General features: G+C 38.4%; 2 protein-coding genes across 12 annotated transcripts in view; one reads left to right on the plus strand and one right to left on the minus strand.

Moving 5' to 3' along the window:
* OCIAD2 (OCIA domain containing 2) overlaps window positions 1-22,448 on the plus strand; it is a 1,147,735-nt gene that overhangs the window by 500,653 nt on the left and 624,634 nt on the right. The gene's annotated exons all lie outside the window — the stretch shown is intronic.
* WDFY3 (WD repeat and FYVE domain containing 3) overlaps window positions 1-22,448 on the minus strand; it is a 309,436-nt gene that overhangs the window by 21,295 nt on the left and 265,693 nt on the right. For all 11 annotated transcript variants that reach the window (XM_050790042.1, XM_050790041.1, XM_050790040.1 and 8 more), the window contains 10 exons: window positions 21,990-22,070; window positions 18,149-18,203; window positions 17,765-17,884; window positions 13,933-14,050; window positions 12,886-12,992; window positions 11,217-11,370; window positions 5,595-5,686; window positions 4,844-5,056; window positions 1,421-1,568; window positions 176-330 (listed from right to left, as the gene is read on the minus strand). In XM_050790042.1, coding sequence (XP_050645999.1) covers window positions 176-330; window positions 1,421-1,568; window positions 4,844-5,056; window positions 5,595-5,686; window positions 11,217-11,370; window positions 12,886-12,992; window positions 13,933-14,050; window positions 17,765-17,884; window positions 18,149-18,203; window positions 21,990-22,070 — 1,243 coding nt within the window. The remainder of the gene's footprint in view (window positions 1-175; window positions 331-1,420; window positions 1,569-4,843; window positions 5,057-5,594; window positions 5,687-11,216; window positions 11,371-12,885; window positions 12,993-13,932; window positions 14,051-17,764; window positions 17,885-18,148; window positions 18,204-21,989; window positions 22,071-22,448) is intronic.

Genomic DNA, 22,448 nt, shown 5'->3' on the forward strand with positions numbered 1-22,448 from the left:
CTCTCATTCAGTGAAGCACTCCTTTCCCCAAATAGGAAAGCTCACTTTTCCTTTGGGGTTTGGAGGAACAGCTGACAAGTCCTTGGACTGGGTACTCCCCAACGCTATTACTCATATAGGATAGCCAGACCACAAAAGAGCAATATTAAATGAGTAGGCAGGAAATAATGCAAACCTTGTCTGACTCATAGGTTCCCAGTCTGCAACTGAGGTCTGCATATCCCCAAGCAAAACTTTTATTCCAGGTTGGTGGGATAAGAACCTTATTCTGTTCCACGGCAAGAATACCTTTATCTGTACATACGATTTGTCCCACAGGTTCTTTGAGTTCTATAAAAAAGAAATCATGGTATTAGGACAGGAACAGGAAAAACTAACGTCATCATCTCATAGAGGATGATAATTTCAAATATTCATATAAATCAAGCATCCTGACACCTACATTGAGACAAAATAATCTCAGAAATAGAGCTGGGCTTTTGAATCTCCCACAAGACCTGCTGGGTGGAATGTTGAACCTAACAGGTCCTCTGCAGGACTTCCCTCCAGTTTTCCTATTTCTGGGCACTCTCTGGTTAGGTTACTTACTGTTCAGGTCTGCCTCTCTAGGGTTGTACAGAGTAATCTGGGATGCTCCCCAGAATGTCATAGGGGCACAGATGATCAACAAATCTATGTCCTTAGTACTTCCCAAGTCATAGCTAGCCCTTAGACTTCCTCAAGGAAGGTCATGCCATTCCCTAGAGGCACGCACTCCTTGCTCCACACCAGCACTCTGATGACCACATTACTACTCCAGAAAAACCGCCAGGAGTGATTGACGCTGGCACAGAGCAGAGTCTGTGTAATGAGGCCAAATGGCATAGAATGGCACACAAGTTAACCAGACTTTGTTCCAATTCTTGGATATTTTTAAGCGACAACTTAAAGATTTTGCAGAACTTTTTTTTTTTCATTCTAAGGGAAAAAAACTTACTTGAAAAAATATTTTTACATATCCCATTATACCATTAGATAAAAGACAAATGTCTTTTCACTGGCATACTAAAAATACGTTCTTTTACTAATATATCAGATAGGCAGAACATATTTAAATGAGAATAAAATTATGAAGCCAATTTTTTTTTTATTTTTTTTTACCTATAAAGTTGAAGTTACAAGATTTTGGTATTTTAGAGCTCTGATTATCTTAAAGAGGAGAGAGAAGACTGTTTGGTTCCGATATGAAGTCCAACAAGCCAAAAAAAGAAAACAGAGAAAATATAAATACTAGTAGGTACTTAGTAATTTAACACAAAATCTATGGCACTTATTAAACAAATTATGCTATTGTCAAAAAGCAAATTTGTTATTGTTAAACTGGGATTATTAAATAATCCCATTAAATCACAAATCAAAAGTTTATTTCTCATTATTTTACCTTTTACAGGTGTTAGAGAAGGCCTCAAGTTGTCCAGATGATGAAAAAAGATCTTGTCACTTGTAGATCCTGGTAGGACAGAGATTCCTGCATTGTCTCCATTGAGTCGACTTCTCACTCGCTTTGGTGGATGAGGTTTTTTAAATAACTGGTATGAAAGAAGATGACACACTTTATAATGAAAGATCACACTTATAAGCCCTTTTATATGCCAAGCATTGTGTTCTTATTTCAATTAAGGTTCACAAGAACCAGTAGGTACTATATTATCCTCATTTCACACCTGAGAAAGAGATTCAAAGAGGCTACGAAGGTGGCCAGAGAACTCACACCTGAATAAGCAGGGGCAGGACTATGATACTAAAGCATCGGCTATTGTCTTGTTCTACGCTAAGCTGAATTCACAATAACTTTCTAAAAGAAAGTTAACCTACAGTTGATTGACAATTATTTTCCAATGATATTCGAAATTTAACTCTTAGTAGCCTAATACCATTCTGTGCCACTGAAGGCAGGCAGACATTCTATCTAACTGGATTATTTCTGGTTTCAACGTGGCCTTTATGTGATTTAGAAACATCATTTTGGTGTCCTAAAAAGGTGTTACTGATTTGCTGAAAGTGTGAACATTATCATCTTCTTTGTACTCTGCTATGCTGTAAAGGGAAAAAAGAAAATAAAAATGTGCTACATCATCATTCAGTATTTCTATAGGATTAAAAATATTAATGGCTGGGTGAGGTGGCTCATGCCTGTAATCCCAGCACTTTGGGAGACTGAGGTGGGCAGATCATGAGGTCAGGAGTTCGAGACCAGCCTGGCCAATATGGCGAAACCCGTCTCTACTAAAAATACAAAAATTAGCTGGGTGTGGTGGCACATGCCTGTACTTCCAGCTACTTGGGATGCTGAGGCAGGAGAACAGCTTGAACGCAGGAGGTGGAGGTTGCAGTGAGCAAAGATTGCGCCACTGCACTCCAGCGTGGGCAACAAAGCGAGACTCCGTCTCAAAAAAAAAAAAAAAAAAAAAAAAGTACATTTAAGATTACTATTTTTCAATTATTGTAAATCTTTGAGACAGGCATAGTTTCTGTTGGAAAACTAGTATTTGAGGAGGAGATCTGAAAAACTTTAAAGGAAATTAGATTTAAGATGAATACAACACCATCACACTTTATAAATTAGATATTTGGGGTTTCCAAGAGAAAAAAAACAGAAAAAATTCTTTGTGCAGAGGAAGATACACATTCCAGGCTCTCAAACCTTTAAATGTTTTGTTCCTACTTTATCTACATAATGGACCAAAAGATCAGGCTTCTATAAAGATACATAGTTTTAAAGCACATTCATGAATGTGCATTTACTGAAGCACTTTTATGTGAGGACCTAAGGACAGAGCACTGCGCCAGGCTGCGGGTATATAATGATGTATGGAGATGATGACCATAAAACCTACATTCCTGAGGATGGCCTTACTTGAAAGTACCCTCTATTACTCAATGTATGTCCCAGAAATATGCTGGCATCCAAACGATACTTCCCAGACTTCTGGCCTCTTCTACTTCAAAGTAGCACAAAAATCCTGCAACAGTGCAAGTGTCTTGATTTTTACGTTCAGAATATGTATTTCCCCTAGGGTATGAAAAATGGCTCCAGCCCTTGTAACTCTCAGGAAAAAGAACAAAGTTAACTAAATAAAGGTATAGCTAATATTCGTCAACTGTGAATAGTTTATCAGCAAGTATTTTGCTTTAAAAAACACGGCCAGGTGCCATAGCTTATGCCTGTAATCCCAGCACTTTGGTAGCTGAGGTGTGAGGACTGCTTGAGTCTAGGAGTTCGAGGCCAGCCTGGGCAACACAGTGAGACTCTATATCTATAAAATAAAAATAAAAAAAAACAAAAGTAAACATGTTTCTTTTATGAGGGGATCAGATTGCTAGGTGATCAGACTGCATTGTGAATGGTACAGTTATAGCATGTCCTGCTATCTATTATGACTTTTCTATATAAAGAGATGTGTCATTGTTTTGTGTGTTCTCAAGTGTCAACCCTGGAAACCTCAAGGTCAGTTAACCTACAAAAAGGGAGTCCACAGAGACGTCTAAAGCAGGAACAGAGAAGGCAGCCAGGATCAAAGTAGGAGCCACTGGTACTTAGTAAAGGTGGGTGGTCTGACCAGCTCGTCAAAGTGTGCCTTCACACTGTGGGGAAGTGCTGCAGTTACTACTGGTGCACCCAGCCCTCCTGCCATACCTCGGACAATGGCGATGAGAGAAGGGATGAGGTCTCTTCAGGGAGGTCTGCTCATCGCTGAACAGGAAATAGGCCTACAGTATCTGGGTGCTGAAAGGCTTAGATCTTGGTCTTCCTCTCCAAGTTTCAGAAGGTGGTGAGGGCAGCTATTGCATGTCCTAGGCATTCCTGTGGCACGTGCTCTCACAGCACAGCACTTATGCCTATGTCAACAATCTATCTTTTTTTTTTTTTTTTGAGACGGAGTCTCGCTCTGTCGCCCAGGCTGGAGTGCAGTGGCCAGATCTCAGCTCACTGCAAGCTCCGCCTCCCGGGTTCACGCCATTCTCCTGCCTCAGCCTCCCGAGTAGTTGGGACTACAGGCGCCCGCCACTGCGCCCGGCTAGTTTTCTGTATTTTTTAGTAGAGACGGGGTTTCACCATGTTAGCCAGGATGGTCTCGATCTCCTGACCTCGTGATCCGCCCGTCTCGGCCTCCCAAAGTGCTGGGATTACAGGCTTGAGCCACCGCGCCCGGCCCTATGTCAACAATCTAACCCAATCCAACATCATCTGTTCCCTGAACTACTACAATAGCTTTCTTAATGGTCTTCTGCTCCCCATTTGGGTCCCCAGCAGAGAGAGAGAGAGAGAGAGAGAGAGAGAGAGTGTGTGTGTGTGTGTGTGTCAGACACACAGAAAAAGAGAGAGAGACAGAGAGAGAGAGAGAGAGTGAGAGAGTGAGAGAGAGAGAGAGAGAGAGGTGTGCATAGAGTAGTTTATTCTGACTGAGACCAGAATGAACTTCTAAAGTTTAAATATGACCATGTCATTTCTCTGCCTAAAATTAGCACTGGTTTCCCACTGGCCTCCAGACAAAACCTCATCTCTGTGTATGTGGCCTATAAGGCCCCTCCTGTTATGTCTTATGGAGGTTTAAGAAAGCACACCCTGCATTAGTCTGTAAGGGATAATTCTCTTTAAACAAAATTTTTATTTATTTGGAGTGTGAGAGTGAGAAAAAAAGCAACAATGTAGGAATCTATTGAAATACTAGGTGATATTTATGGCTGTTTATTAAGTTAATCTAAACTTAATTATTTTGTGGTCATCCACAGTCTAGAGAAATGTTACAAAATTTACAAAATGAAACAGAGTACATCAATCATAAAAAAAGAACATCCATACCTGTTTAGGGATCTGACCGAAGTTATTAATGAACCCAATTGTGGCTGTCTCCTTTAGTGGGTCATTGATGTTGTAGATATCCACTTGACCCTCATAAAAAAGATGATGGAAGACATTTACAGCTTCTACTGCAGCAGGGCCTTGCTGTTTATACCCGAAGATTAAGTCAATCCACTCATGTAGATGGGCACTCACATAATCACACTCCAAAGCCTATAATTTCAAACACAGATTTAGTCACTGGCTGACTTCTATTACTTGCTCAGAGACTAGAAAAACCTTGGTAAGTGGTTAATAGGAACAAAAATAACTAAAAATCATAAAAACAACATAGTAGTTCCCTCTTATTTGTGGTTTCGCTTTCTGAGATTTCGGTTACCTGCAGTAAACCATGGTTTGAAATTATTATATTTATGAGAGTGAGAGAGAGAGATCACATTCACATAGCTCTTAGTATGCTGTTATGATTGTTCTATTTTATTGTTATTATTCTTAATCTCTTACTATGCCTAATACAAAAATTAACCTTTATCAGATGTATAGGAAAATACATAGTTTATATATACATAGGGTTTGGTACTATTCCTGGTTTCAGGCATCCACTGGGGTTCTTGGGATGTGTCCCCTGTAGATAAGGGGGCCTGGCTGTGTTAGTAACAAACAGGTGATACTCTGCTAGAGGCCCTGTCTTTGTATTATGTTCAATGACCAAATGAAATCCAACTTCAATTGCAAAGTGTCCTTCCATTACCTCACGATGGACTCTGATGAATTCTCGTGGGTCCCCTTTTGCCCAGGGTGGAAGGATAACATCTCCAAGCTTGGTGCCATTTTGTTTACAGCCTATGCAATTATATACATTAAAAAAAAAAAAAAAAAAAAAAAAGAAAGAATGGGATAAATGGTTAACTTTATATTCTTCTGACAGACAAATGGTGGGTTAGATTCATTACCAGAACACTGAAATTGTACACCAGAAAGGACTTCAGAGATTACCAATCTAGCATCCCTCAAGGTTGCTCCTCAGATCACTCCAGCAGAAACAGGTACTAAGTCAGCAAAACTGAGGCCCTCACTGCCAATGTCTTCAGGAAATGCTGAGTTATACAAAGTGAAACATGCTTCTTTCTGCAGAGTCTTGAGGGCAAGACTCCTCAGAGGTTTCATATGCTAACATGCACTGCCCTTCTCTAAGAGGGATATCGAATACAAAATGTCTGAAATTTAATTGACCACGGGACTCCTTTTCAGTGAAACATTTTGCAGGGTTACTGTTTTGAATCTCCTGGAAACAGTCTCCTAGAGATATCTGCAATACAAGAGGTTTATCATATCGCTGACTCTTAGGTTCTCAAAAGAGCTCTGTAGAACTCGCATGTACTTTGCAGTAAGCATTCTCATTTAAAAAGTGAAATCTGAAATGACATAACTTTTTGCTGTTATTGCATCATTTAACAGAAAAAATATTTGGAAAAACTACAGGGCTACCAAAAACAAAAAATAACATGTTGTGATAAAGCACATAAATAACATTTATTCCATATAAACTTATTTTAAGTGATAGCCAGATAATTTCTAAAATACAAAAGAAACCATTCGCTATGAAATCTATCCACATCAAAATATATTAAATTTGGCTGCATCTAAGCAAAAAGGTTGTTTTTCTTTTTTTGAAATATACCAAAAAAGTCACTTTAGCTTACAGAGTTTTTATAGGTACAAATCAGATTATCCTTGTAAAAATGACTTTACAAACAACAATGTTGACTCACTAGTTTAATAGCAGTTGGTTAGATAAATACTCGTGTTGGAAATTTTCATACAGAAATGCAGTTGTTCAAATTTTAGAACACAAAGCCAATTCCAAGTGAAAGCAAATAAAATATTTTCCTTAGATACAATCTTGCCTTTAGCATTGCTAGTTGATGGTTTATTGACAACGTGATATTAAGTGAGTGGTGCAAATATCAGTTTACTCTTTAAAGGAATGTCTTGACTTGGTTGGAAAGGTTACCATATGATTTAAGACAAAGATAAATCAAGTTATTACAACCCTTCCTCCTCAACCATACACACTGCACACTCTGTGCTGAATCCCCCTGAAATGCCCAATAGGCCTAATTTTTTGGTAATAATAAACAGGTAAAAAGGCTACTTGAGAAAGAAATTACTTTTCAAAATTTTGCTATAATCCTTGAACACTTATTTGATAGAATTTTATTTTATGAACACTATATGCAATTTTAAAATGACATATAAAGGTAACACAGTCTGTAGGAAAGCCTTTGTCTAATTCTTTTACTTTTTTTTTTTAGATAGGGTCTTGCTCTGCTGCCCAGGCTGGACTGCAGTGGTATAATCATGGCTCACTTCAGCCTTGAGCTGCTGGCCTCACGTGATCCTCCCACCTCAGTCTCCCATGTACAGGCACGTGTCACCACGCCTGGCTAATTATTTTATTTTGAAGGGATGAGGTTTTGCTCTGTTGCTCAGGCTAATTTTGAACTCCTGGCTTCAAGTGATGCTCCTACCTTGGCCTCCCAAAGTGCTTGAATTATAGGCAAGAGCCAGCGCCTGGCCCTTAATTTTGCTCTTCTGAAGCTCTCCTCCGTGTGTATCCAAGGATATATGGACAAGAAGACCCCAGGGTGAATATTACTTATCTCATAGCAAGGGGAAAAAAAAATCCAAGTGCTTTTTCTTTCTTTTTTTTCATTTGACACAGAATCTTGCTCTGTTGCCCGGGCTGGAGTGCCGTCGTGTGCTCTTGGCTCACTGCAACGTCTGCCTCCTGGATGAGTCTTGTGCCTCAGCCTTCTGAGTAGCTGGGATTACAGGCACACACCACGATGCCCAGCTAATTTTTGTATTTTTAGTAGAGATGAGTTTTCACCATGTTAGCGAGGCTGGTCTCGAACTCTTGGCCTCAAGCAATCTGCCCACCTCAGTTTCCCAAAGTCCTGAGATTACAGGCGTGAGCCACTGCGACCGGCCCCAGGTGTGTTTTCTTTTACACCATTTACTATCTTTTCTGTGTGAAGAGGCAAACTGTGTTTTTTTTTTTTTTCTATTGGGGTGAAATTCACATAAAGTCAACCATTTAAAGTGAACAATTCAGTGGCATTTAGTTCAGACACAATGTTATGCAACCATGATTTCTATCTAGTCCCAAAGCATTTTTATCACCCCAAAAGTAATCTTGTACCCGTTAATCAGTAGCTGCCCGTATTACTTTCACTCCAGCCCCAGAACACCAATCTGTGTCCTGTCTCTGTGGACTTACCTATTCTGAGTATTTCCTATAAATGGAAATGTAGAAGATGTGACAGTTTTTGCCTGGCTTCTTTCACTTTGTATAATGTTTCTGAGGTTCAACCACATTGCAGTATTTATTAGTGCCTCATTCACTCTCATGGACGAATAATATTTCATTGTATGTATGTGCTACAACTGGTTTATCCACTCATCACTTGATAGACATTTGAGCTGTTTCTGCCGTTTGGTTATTGTGAATAATGCTACTATGAACACGTTCATACACATACTTAATTGAGTTGCGTTTTCAATTCTATATACCAAGGAGTGGAACTGCTAGGTCATATGGAAATTCTGTTTAACTTTTTGAGGAACTGCCAAACTACTTCCCACAGTGGCTAAACCATTTTATGCAACCACCAGCAACGTATGAGGGTTCTAATTTTTCTATACCTTTGCCAGCTTTTGTTATTTTTCAGTTCCCCCCACCCCATTATGGTCATCCTAGTAAATATGAAGTGGTATCTCACTGTGGTTTTCATTTGCATTCCCCTAATGACTAATGATGTTGAGCATCTTTTCATGAGTTCACCAGCCATTTGTATAACTTATTTGGGAAATTGTCTATTCAAGTCCTTTGCCCATTTTCCAACTGGGTTGTTTGTCTTTTTGTTGTTGAGTTATAAGGGTTGTTTATATTCTGGATACTAGATCCTCATTAGATATATTATTTGCAAATATTTTCTTCCATTCTATAGGCATCTATTCATTTTCTTGATAACATTCTTAGATGCAGAAATTTCTAATTTTGATTAAGTCCAATTTATCTTTTGTTGTTGTTGCTTGTACTTTTCATATCATATTTAAGAATCCATTGCCAAATTCAAGATCATGAAGATTTACCCCTATGTTTTCTTTTAAGAGTCGTATGACTTTAGGTTTTATATACAGTGTTTTGAAGTGTTTTGTTTTTGAGACAGGGTGTCAGTTTATCACCCAGGTTGGAGTGTAGTGGCATGAACACAGCTCACTGTATCCTCGACCTCCTGGGGTAAAGTGATCCTCCCACCTCAGTCTCCTGAGTAGCTGGGATTATAGGTGTACATCACCACGCCCAGCTAATTTTTGTATGTTTTGTGGAGATGAGGTTTTGCCATGTTGCCCAGGTTGGTCTTGAACCCCTGAGCTCAAGTGATTCACCTGCCTTGTCCTCCCAAAGTGCTGGGATTACAGGTGTGAGCCACCATGCCCGGCTCAACCACTGTTTTTTAAAGTATGCTATTTCAAGGAGGGAAGATAATTTGTTATGAGGGTAAACATAACAAAGATACATCCTCCTTTTTTAAATTTACTTATTTTAAAAGTAGATTGGTTGGTTGGATTTGTAAGTGGTCTGTCTGGAACACCTTTGCAACATGGATTATCATAACTGATAGACGTTTCTGGAAGATTATGAGCTATCTCTTTCTTTCTGCACCTCTCCATATTTGTCTCTTTGACAGTGGTATCCCTGGGGAAGAAGGCAATATTCTCCAAAGTTGAATTATAAGTGAACATAAGAAAACACTAATGTGGCTGTCTGTGGTGGCTCACGCCTGTAACCTTTGCACTTTGGGAGGCTGAGGTGGGTGGACCACTTGAGGTCAGAAGTTCAAGACCAGCCTGGCCAACATGGGGAAACCCCGTCTCTACTAAAAATATGAAAAAGAATTAGCCAGGCATGGTGGCGCATATAATCCCAGCTACTTGGGAGGCTGAGGCACGAGAATTGCTTGGACCTGTAAGGTGGAGGCTGCGGTGAGCAGAGATTATGCCACTGCACTCCAGCTTGGGTGACAGAGCAAGACTCTGTCTCAAAAAAAGAAAATGCTAATGTGCATTCATAGTCAAAGGCTATAGCAGGTATTTGTTGATTGTCCTTGTTGACTATCTATTCTATTCTTTTGGGAAAACCCATCACTTTCTCTAATTCTAAGCCCTAAAGTTGTGTCTTTAGCTGCTCAAGGGTAAGCTCTAGGCATAACTGGAGGTAATAAAATCAATTTCAGGACGTTTCCTGGGGCTTTGGAGAGAGTCTTGTTATCTTCCCCATTAGATCCCATTTCACAAAGGTAGAGTTGCTGATGGACAATTAAATATACAAAAATTATCTTTAGCAAACTTCAAATAGAAATATCTTCCATATGTATAGGATACAAACACTTCCCTGTATTTTCTGTTCATGAAAATTTGGAGGTAGTACAGTTATAATTTATGTGCTAACTCTTATAAAACAGTAGAAAATACAAAGAATGAAAAAATATAAAACAACAAATATCTGGCAGGAATACTCTAACATGAAAACAATGGAATTCTGATATGCTTTAAAAGAAATACTCAGAAGCACAGATCAGCAAACTGTGTTCCAATAAACTGTAACCAAAGTCAAATCCACTTCCTCTAACAGCCAGATAATATAAAAACAGCACTGATGAAGTTTTTCTTGTTTTTGTAAGTGCTGATTTGGTCCTGTTTTTCTAGAAAATAGAGCCCTTACAGGATAAAGAAAAGGGATTTACTTAAAGTTATTCTGAAGTTCTAATTTTAAAACACATTAGCATATAAACCAAGAATATATTAGGCAATAAACAAGATTAAAACAATATGTGAAAAATTCAGATATACCACTCTTAGCTATTAATGGGTTTCAATAGTAATATTTTTCAAATAAATTTTCACTTCACCTTTGTTTTCATCAAAACAATAAAATTCTAAATGTTAGAAGTAATCTGTCTCAATATTTATTTATTTAGAGACGGAGTCTTGCTCTGTTGCCCAGGCTGGAGTGCAGTTCACGATCTCGGCTCACTGCAACCTCCACCTCCCAGGTTCAAGCAATTTTCCTGCCTCAGCCTCCTGAGTAGCTGGGATTACAGGTGCCCACTACCACGTCCAGCTAATTTTTGTAACCTCAAAAATGACATGTAACCACACCCAATTATAGCAAATGACTGCAAGAAACTATAACGAAATTTTTTTCTTGTTAATGTGTGCTGCAGACAATCTTTAGAAAAGTGACTTATTTCTATTGGGCTTTTCCTGGCTGACATTCCTAAGACAGTGCCACAGCTCTACGTACCTAGATCGAAGTTGTTGGAATTGAATAGGAATTCTGGTAAATAAAAGAACTCTGGAATAAGCTCTTTTACATCTGCCATGTTGTGCTTCGATGCTGAATACCAGGCCTCGCGCACACTGTGAAACATCCGGTCCGCCAGGTCAAAGTGGCCACCCTGTGGGCAGAATGAGAAGACACCTCTCTATTACAGAACCATTCCCACCTGACAGCTTCTATCAAGTTCAAGAGCTTGAAAACTCCAACTATATTTGGTGACATTTCAATTTCTCATTATCCTACATTAAATGCACAAAATTTTTTAATAAACATGAAACATCTATTTCTCTTTGGAGTAATCCTTACAGAGGGTTCTCTCCACATTTGTTTTATAATCAAACTGAAAATCAAATGTAAAGATTTTAAAAAGTCATCCAAAAAACAGTAGATTTTAAAGAGAGGACAAGGCTGTAAGAAATATGAGTTCTTCCATAGTTTGATGATGCCATCACAAGAAAAGATTCTAATGTACATCATCTACAGTTGGAAACATTCAAATTACGTTTTGAATGTTTTTTGCATAAATTAACATGATATGCAAGTTCTCATACTAATGAGAATTAAATGGAGAATTAGAAAAGGTGATCAGTTACAGACTGATAAAGCAAATTAAAATAGAAAAGGGATATTTTTGACTACACAGCCTCAGGTACACTACCCATCTTCTTCAGTAAAGCCCCCCATGCTGCTGTGTTTTAAGTGAACACGGTGTACCTGTCTTATGATGCTCACTGTGGGAAAATGCCAAAGTCCATGCCATGGCTGCCAAGGCCTGCCATACAATGTAGCCCCTGTTTCCTTGTTGACCTCTTCCCTTACAACTAACTTTCCTCCTTACTTACTCTATTCTGGACACACTGGCCACTGGGCTGCTCCTCAAACATGTCAGATACAAGCCTGCCTTAGAGCACTTGCACAAGCTCTTCCCTCTGCCTGGAACATGTATCTCCAGATATCTGCAGAAGCAACACCCTTACCTCCTTTAGACTTTTTTTCACAGGAGACCTACTCTGATCACTCTACTTAAAACTGCATCCCACCCTGCCCAACCTCCTGTTCTCTCCACCTCCCATCCCCCTTTCCGGACCTATATCTTTCTGATAGCTTTTATCACATTCTAAAACACCTTACAGTTTTCTTATTTTTGATATTTGGCTGTCTCCTTCAACTGAAATACATAAACTGCACAGGTAAGGCTTTTCTCTTTATTAATTGAAGTCCTCCCAAGTACCTGGAACAGTGCCTGGCACACAGTAGGTATTTATTAAATATGTGCTAAATAAATGAAAGAGAATGTCCAGAAAAGCAATCATAATCGAGGAAACAGAGAATGAGCTGGAATATATCACGTTTTTGTAAAATAAAAATTGTTTAATTCAACCAGTTAGGGCTGGTTGAAAAATGTATGCTACTTATGTTTTTGATTAAAGGATGCTGGCACTTATTTGTTCTAAGCGAATTGTAGTTCATTATCAGTTTTGGTCCAACAAAATTCTACTTTAGTTATGTAATTACTTTGTCATTAAAACTTCACAGAGCTTCTTATAATGGAAGATAATGGTATTTTAAAAGGTGACATTTTAGATAGAAGAGGCTAGTATAAAATAGAAAAACCTCCAATTTAAAGTTTTACCTGTAGCCTTAAGAATATCTGTGTGAAAGGCTCCATCCTCACAAGGTATGAGGCCACAATCATTGCAGATGAATAGTGGGTCCCATAGTGGTATGCGGGAGTTTCTCCTGTTTAAGAAAATTAAAGCATAATTGAAACCAAAAGAAGAAATATGAAAAATAAAATCAGTATTACTTTATGTTTGAAAATAATAGCCCATGTGATAACTGTGACACTAAACGCAGTTAGTACTGGCATTTTCAGCAGGAAAACTTCATGATGACACCACTATCCCTCTCTTCTATATTTGACAGTAGTCCAAATTAAGTATAATTCAATGGCCTATTCCCACAAACTTAGTATGTCTACCAATTTCATGTTTTGAGGCTTACTATAATAGTTAACCCTTAATAGTAGACCATCTTCCACTAAAGCAGGATATGCACTTATAGTTACTTTTTTATTAGGTTCTGGCTTTGCAATCACATATTTCTCTAAATCGTTGTTTATGAATATTAAGCACTTTTTATGTATTTTTACTACATATTCTCCTCGGCAGAGAGGGGGAACAAAAAGCTTAGGCTTTCTTTTTCCTTTGTTTGTTTTGTCTTTTTGAGGGAGAAACACAATAAACATTAAACATAATAAATAACAAGTAAACTATATAGTTTTAGAATATAGTCATTTTTTTAAATGCAAAAGGGTTCTAAAAATTGCCTCAATAAAATTAAAGAGAGACAATAAATTAAAGTGTGGTTCCTGGACTAAATATGATTAGAGACAGAGGCAGATTATGATGAGAAATTTCTGTCCTATGCAAAGCAGGAATACTTAGTTTTTCACCAGTACTCTAATAAGCTATTTAAAATGCCTTCTAAGCATGGCCACAAGTTGGCATGCAAACCTGATTCCTCTGCTATAATAATCTGCATATATGTGTGGACATATAATGTATATAGATATGATATATAAGAAATTTGAAGGAGGATGTGAGAATGTCAGACCGCTACATAATGACTTACTTTTGAAACTTGGGTAAAAGGTCCAATGACAGAAAAAGTTCCTTACCATTAGGATCCTCCCAGTCTTTATATCGCTTCTTATACTGAGCTAATCGTTCATCTGTTTGTGCTCCCATTGGCTTAGCCAGGTTTCTAAACGTCTTGGGATTAGTAAGATCCACCTCCTAAAATACAAAATGTAACTCAATTTCAAGTTACTATACACTATCTAGCCTCACTAACGTAGATACAGTGGCTACAGTGGACGATGATGATTTATAAACACACTAGTATCTATGGGGTCAAGCTGGCATAACTGGACTCCAAAATAATGTTATATATGTACTGTTTATCCACACTTTACAGACAGGCACATGGGAGTTGGTTAACCGATTCAGCTGGAAGATAAGTGCTTTGGAAATTATGTGTTTCACAGGGGAAGCCACTAAGGATCTAGGTTTAGGGGATGAGGATTAAGAGGGAAAATGCTTCCAAGTCTTGGCAAGGACCCAGCAGGAGACTGTGGACACAATAGCTCCAATTCATCGTTAACCTCATCACTCACATAATTGGAGGATCAGATCTCCCTTCTGTGTCCTCCCTCCCTGCACCCCCACCCTGTCTCCCTCCAATGTTACTTCTGAGCATTTTCTTCTCAGAGGTGATCTGGAACTGATATAAACTAGAACACTCAGTAATTCTTTCACCTCTAAAAGATAACATTACACCAGATCAAGTAACTTTCCAATGAGACGGATTCTTCTAGTTTACCAGAGATTACTTTACAAGTTGATGAGTTGACCTAATTCATATATTTAAAAGGAAACTAAAATTTACTCCCTGAGGATTTTGAAAGTAGAAATTTGAAATATGTGCCTGTGGCATATTTGTGTCCTTTTTATAGGACATCATGAATAACCAGTTTTGCCAAACTTTTATTTATTTATTTATTTATTTATTTATTTATTTATTTATTTATTTTTGAGAGGGAGTCTGGCTCTGTCGCCCAGGCTGGAGTGCAGTGGCCGGATCTCAGCTCACTGCAAGCTCCGCCTCCCGGGTTTATGCCATTCTCCTGCCTCAGCCTCCCGAGTAGCGGGGACTACAGGCGCCCGCCACCTCGCCCGGCTAGTTTTTTTTTTGTATTTTTTAGTAGAGATGGGGTTTCACCGTGTTAGCCAGGATGGTCTTGATCTCCTGACCTCGTGATCCGCCCGTCTCGGCCTCCCAAAGTGCTGGGATTACAGGCTTGACCCACCGCGCCCGGCCCAAACTTTTATTTTTAAAAATCTTGGGCAGGAGAAACTGATCTACATTTCTGAATGTAAGTCAAGTTAGCGTATTTGTTATCTCAAAGTTTATATGTAAAGTACCTCGTTTATATTTTCTAGTTAATTCAACAAATGTTAAAGTATGTACAAAGTGCCAGGCATCATCCTATTGGCTGAGAGTTGAGAGAGACATAAAATGGTCTGTGTGCTCAAGGACCTTGACCCTATGATTACTGCAGGACTATGCTGTAAAAGAAAGCTCCATGATTCAAATGGTGGGAAAAAAACCCAACATAGGTACCATATTATAGAACTATAGGGCAGTGTGGGAATAGAAGGCAAAGGAGAAAAAGAACAGAAGGGTCCACATCACAGGGCTGGTACTTGAGTGTTTCCTGAAGGATGAAGTGGAGTTGGTCAGTTGAGTTAGTTGGTGGAGAGAAGAAATGCACGATGGGCACCGGGCAGGTCAGGCTGTGTGTGAAAAGCCACTAAATTACAGAAGAGGGATCTGGGGTGCCCCACGATAGCTGTTCTGGGAGGACATGAGGAATATATACACAGGAGCTACAATGAAAAGGTTGCTATAGTGAGGATTTTCAACTCTCTCCCAAATTATGACGGTGATTCACTGAATAATTTTATTATTTATTTATTTTTACTTCATTATTTTATTTTATTTTTTTTGAGACAGCTTCTTGCTCTGTTGCCCAGGCCAGAGTACAGAGGCACACTCTCAGCTCACAGCAATCTCCACCTCACCAGCTCAAGTGATCTTCCCCTTTCAGCCTCCTGAGTAGCTGGGACTACAGATACTTGTCACCACGCCTGGCTACTTTTTTGTATTTTTTGTAGAGATGGGGTTTTCCGTGTTGCCCAGGCTGGTCTTGAACTCCTGGACTCAAGCAATCTGCCCTCCCTGGCCTCCCAAAGTTCTGGGGTTACAGGTGTAAGTCACAGCACCTGGTCACTGAATGATTTTAAACAGGGGGATGACTCAATTAGTGTTCCTGAAACTGGCTGCAGTGTAGAAGGCATAGTGAAGGAAGGAGAGACTAGAGCATAAAGCCCAGTTAGGAGGCTGCTGCAACAGTCCAATAGAAGATGCAGAGGGCCTGAAATGAGACACTAGGTACACTGATGGAGACAAAGGTAGAAATGCCTTGGCCACTGAGCAGACATGGACAGTAGGAAAATAATTTCCAGCCTGTAAGACAGCATGGATGATGGTGCCACTTCCTAAGATGGGGAATACACAGTGAGGGTCAGAATTGCATCGGGAGAACGAGGTAGAGAATTGAAGGTTCAGTAATGGGATCTGTCATGTTCATGTAAGATACATATTTAAATATGGGTTGACAAAGTTCTCCACTCCCTTCTCAGAAAACCACATTTCTTTTGGACTTCTGTCTCTTTAAAAATCTACACTTTCTTTCTAACTTTCCTTGATGGACTTAAAGAAAAAATATTTTCACTTATCAATCTTTACTCCTGATCTCTTCTTTTCCTTTTATTATTTATGTATTATGCATTAGGTATGCAAATTAACTATACAAGCAAATATATAGATTCAAACATCAAATACACTAACGTACGTCCATGCATAAAGGGTGGATTTCCTTTCATTCTTTCATTAGACCAAAATTTTCTGAGGATAGAAGCTTTATCCTTTTTAATATATTGATGTATAAAATTTCTGAAAGGATAAGCAGCCATGATTCTAGTGAATAAGAAGGTCTAATGAATTTCTGAATTTTAAAAACAATCTTTTTGGTTGTTTACCTAGGGCTAAGTGTCTTTTGTTTTGCCTGCTACGGTTCATTTCCAAAATAATCAGATGTCTATCAGACAGGAGGTAAAGGAAGAGAGGAATCAAAACATTCATATGCTTCTATCTGCTCTTGATTTTGAGACTTGTCAGGTACATGTTGAATTGTTGGAAATCTTCTCCCAAGGCTTTCTGGAATAGTATAAAAAATTTCTTTTATGTGGCAGTAATGTTTTGTAGAAGGGTTACTTTGTGTTTTCCTAACAAACACTTCAAAGTACACAGATGGATTCTGATATCCACCAATAGATGCAAATTAATCAGCACTTAAAAAAACTGAATAGATATTATGAATTAATGGCCAGTACTCAATAAGTTGGTCAATTATCCAAACTTTGTATATGTCTGTGCTAAATGCTTCTCATCTATTTGAATTAAGTGCCTGTGCCTATTGAGAACATTAAACTACAAACCAAATAAAACATTTAGGCAACTGCAGTTTTTTTTTTTTTTTCTTGTCAGAGACACAGTCTTGCTTGGTAGGTCACCAAGTCTGGAGTACAGTGGCGCAATCTTGGCTCACTGGAGCCTCCATCTCCTGGGCTAAAGCAATCCTCCCACCTCAGCCTCCTGAGTAGCTGGGACAACTGGGGTTTGGCACCACACCTGGCTAATTTCTGCAGTTTTAGTGGAGACAGGGTTTTGCCATGTTGCTCTGGCTGGTCTTGAAATCCTGGGCTCAAGTGATTTGCCTGCCTCGGCTTCCCAAAGTACTGGGATTTTAGGGATGAGCCACTGCACCCTGCTTCAATTGTAGTATTTTAAAATTATTTTTGAAAATGTGTTCTACTAAGATTTACCTCTGAGTCGTAATCTGCAAGGATCCAGGGGAAGACAGGATACTGCATGAGATCATTATATGATCTGCCAGCCAAAGTGTTCAAATGCATCAAATATTGGAAGTTGCTGATTTCACCTCTCTGGAAAAAGATGAATATTCATTTTTGAGCAATCAATGATTTCCACTATGTTCAGCTTTTAAAATTTTATATGCAAAATGATGTAAAGGACAAATTCTTTTTAACAGATTTCAGAACAATGAAATACTTTTTTTTCTAAAAAGAATGAAAATAAAATATTTTCTCTATGGTATATATTTTATGGATAATTAAAGTGCTTTTAACTGTATGACTTCTACTCTAACTACAAACTTCTAAGGAAGCTCATATATTCATTAAACTTACCTCCCATCTCTGAGTCACAGACTTCTCTCCAACCAAAGTGCTAAGCAACCCAGATCTAAAAGCAATACATAATACAATAAATTAGAAGCAATAAAATTTTAAATCTGAAAAATTATAAAGTTGAAAAATTTAAGTCATCTGGTCCAGGAATTTTTCAAACTGTGGAGGATCTATTAGTGGGTCATAAAATCAGTTTAGTGGGCTGTGATCAGCGTTTTGAAATATGAAGTAACATAGAACTGAATTGAAGAAAACAGAGGACATCAGAAGGCATCACATACCTTAAGGGAAAGTATTTTTTTGTGAATTTTGTTTGAGTATTTATAACTCCATTTATGTGTCTTGGGATGAATGTAATATATATTTTTTACTCTAGGTCATATTCAAAAGAGTTGGAAGAACACTGATCTAGTTCAACTTTTTTTTTTGAGATGGAGTCTTGCTCTGTCACCCAGGCTGGATTGCAGTGGCATGGTCTCGGCTCACTGCAGCCTCTGCCTCCTGGGTTCTACTGATTCTCCTGCCTCAGCCTCCTGGGTAGCTGTGATTACATGCACTCACCACCACGCCCAGCTAATTTTTGTATTTTTAGTAGAGGCATGGTTTCACCATGTTGCCCAGGCTGGTCTCGAACTCCTGACCTCAGGTGATCCTCTCACCTCAGCCTCCCAAAGTGCTAGGATTACAGGCGTGAGCCACAGTGCCTGGCCTTCTTTTTCTTTTTAAAACTATTTTATAATTTATTTTTTGTAGAGATGGGGTCTTGGTATGTTGCCCAGGTTGGTCTCAAGATCCTGGCCTCAAATGATCCTCCTAACTCGGTCTCCCAAATTATTGGGACTAGAGGCATAAGCCATACTCTAACCATAGTCTTTCTTATTTTTAGTATAATCACTAAGCAAACAGATCCAAGGATACTTAATTAGAATAACTGAAATATTATATAATACTCTATACACAGTACGTACATAATACATTAAATAAGTGAATGAAAATATGAATATTGTATAACAGGAAAGTCACTGGTGTCCAGGCCATTTGAAATTTAAGCATTACTTTTTTGGGGACAGCAGACTTCCTTAAAATGTTATAAAATCCTATTTAAGGTTTATCAGCTTTATAATATTGATAATTAATAATTGGTCATGGAACCAGGAGAAAGTATTTATATGTTTTCTTTTCTGAAAGGAAATTAATACATTCGTAAACCTTAGGTCCTAAACACATCCAGCTCGATGGTACTATTTTCCACTTTGAGATAGTCTTTCCATCAGGCAAACTGAATGCACAAGATACTCTCTTTGGAAAAATAGCCATGATCACTCTTCAACATCGTAAGAAAGGGAACAACTGAAATGGAAGACTAAAGTTGGAAAAGAATTTCTGTTTCTTGCCTCTGAGCTCTTAAAAGTTCTTTAACAACTGCCAACTCAGCACAGGAAGTAGCAAGAACAAAGAAATAGCAAGTTTAAGATTATCTAGGAAGCAGTAACAATTTGCTTACAAGTAGAAAAAAGGCTCATTATGTTTTTAAGGAAATTTTTCACTTCCTGTATTTATGTTAACAACAACACAAATGATTAGGAGCAGAACATGTTTCTGGGGTTAACAAAAGCATGTATTTAGCATTGTGTTTGCTAAGGCTTGGCTATAAAAAAATAACAACAAAACTTAAAGAGAAATACACAACATATATAGAGGCACACAGATTGGAATCAAATTTTATTTACAAATTACATAATCTCTAGAACTTTCAAAAGTCATTTTCTTGCATGCTCTAATAATTAATTTACAGCCCCAAAGCACTGCTTCTTTCCAGTGGATTATAAAAGGCTACCACTTATTGAGTGATGTAAATGGAGCTGGGTCTATAGATTCTTGAAATGGCTATGTCATCTAGAAGGCATCGCTAACATGAAATGCGGCTATAAAGAGCATAAAGGAATCACTGACAGTTCAGAATACACAAAAACAGAGGTTTAAACGTAAATGTCAAAAAGCAAAATTTAGAGGAAAACTGGGAAATCTGCAACAAACACGACAAGCAAAGGAGTAATAACTTATGGTAGAAAAATCCTACACAAATTAATAAGATCTCAAAGGAAAAATAGGCAAAAGATATGGACAATTTACAAATAATGATTCTAAATGGCTAATAAACATACACAGAGCTCATGCTTACTAATAATCAAAGAAATATACATTTAAAAAATGAGAAAACATTTTATAAAATCAATAAAATAAAAAAATTAATATACAGGCCAGGTGTGGTGGCTCACGCCTGTAATCCCAGCACTTTGGGAGGCCGAGGTGGGTGGATCACAAGGTAGGGAGTTCGAGAGCAGCCTGGCCAATATGGTAAAACCCCATCACTACTAAAAATACAAAAATTAGCTGGGCATGGTGGCGCACACCTGTAGTCCCAGCTACTTGGGAGACTGAGGCAGAAGAATTGCTTGAACCCGGGAGGCGGAGGCTGCAGTGAACTGAGATCATGCCATTACACTTCAGCCTGGGCAACAGAGCAAAACTCCGTCCCAGTAATAATAATAATAATAATAATAATAATAATAATACACAAAGTTAGCAAGTATCTATTGAGACAAACTTATCCACTAATAGTACAATATAAACTTGTATAGTTTTTATGAATATCAAGTTGGTTTTGTGTATCAAGAGCCTTAAAATTCCTACTCTTTGTTTTATTAAGGGGACTCTACCACAATAAAATAATGAAGAATCATAGCCGGGCGTGGTGGCTCATGCCTGTAATCCCAGAACTTTGGTGGGCCAAGATGGGCGGATCCCTTAAGGCCAGGAGTTTGAGACCACCCTGGCCAACATGGCAAAACCCCTTCTCTACTAAAAATACAAAAATTAGCCAGGCATGGTAGCACATACTTGTAATCCCAGCTACTCGGGAGGCTGAGAACTGCTCAGCCTGATGCTGAGAATCGCTTGAGCCCAGGAGGCAGAGGTTGCAGTGAGCCAAGATCACCCCATTGCACGCCAGCCTGGGTAACAGAGGGAAACTCTGTCTCAAAATAAAAAAATAAAAAAATAAAAAAAATAATAACGAAGAATCACATTTCCAGTCTTATGATAAGAAAACCTGATAAACACCAGGCGCGGTGGCTCACATCTGTAATCCCAGCACTTTGGGAGGCCGAAGCGGGCAGATCACCTGAGGTCAGGAGTTTGAGACCAGCCTGACCAACGTGGCAAAACCCCGTCTCTACTAAAAATACAAAAATTAGCCAGGTGTGGTGGCAGGCACCTGTAATCCCAGCTACTTGGGAGGCTGAGGCAGGAGAATCTCATGGACACAGGAGGCGGAGGTTGCAGTGAGCCAAGACGTACCATTGCACTCCAGCCTGGGTGACAGAGTGAGACTTCATCTCAAAATAATAATAATAACAATAATTTAAAAAAAGCAAAAACCTGACAAAGATGAAATATCAAAAAATTACATGATGTTTTATATATGTGATGAATAGGTAGCAAATGATAGTTATGTTTCTGAATAGTTTTTTAAAGACAAGAGGTAATATTTAAATATAACACTGAAGAGAAGAAGCAGGATAAAAACTTGTATTTAGAGTATAAACTCAGTTATGTACACAACAATGTACTCATGCTTTAAAGAACAGAAGGTAATTGATCAAAATGTGAGCAGTGATTTGACATAGTGATTATGCATACCTTTTTCTTTTCTTCCTTTAAAAAAGTTTGCAACCACCAGGGGAAAAACACTCATTTAAAATGTTAAATAATACTGTCCAGATATGAATCATCCCAACTTCACTACTAAACTGTAATATTCAAGGAAAAAACCACCTACCCCTGCTCCACACTCGTGTTTGGTCGTTGTCCAGATACGGATTCTGAACTGTCCGTTAGAGACGGCACTACAGCCAAAAACCTGAAAAATTTAAAACAGCATAAAATTGAAAATGAAGTCTCAGTCAGGATCTAATGGGAAGCTTTAGAAAGGATGATTTGTTTAGATGTTCATAGTTGCATCTACCCTCCCATAACCCACTGAATGGCAGGCAAAAGGAATATATAATAATTAGAATACTCTTTGGGTTATAAAAAAAATATGATGACATCCAGAGCCAAATATAAATGCCCATAACAAAATCTATTATTTTGGACTTCTCTGAATAGGAAATAATTTCTTAGCACTAAAAACAATAGCACCTTTAGAAATTAAAAAATCAGATAAGTAAAAGTGAATCTCAATCACTTTACTTAGCTCTTCCCATATGTGAAAGGAGTTTTGGGCTACCAATCAACA

Source organism: Macaca thibetana, chromosome 5 (assembly GCF_024542745.1).
Source record: "Macaca thibetana thibetana isolate TM-01 chromosome 5, ASM2454274v1, whole genome shotgun sequence".
Lineage (NCBI taxonomy): Eukaryota > Metazoa > Chordata > Mammalia > Primates > Cercopithecidae > Macaca > Macaca thibetana.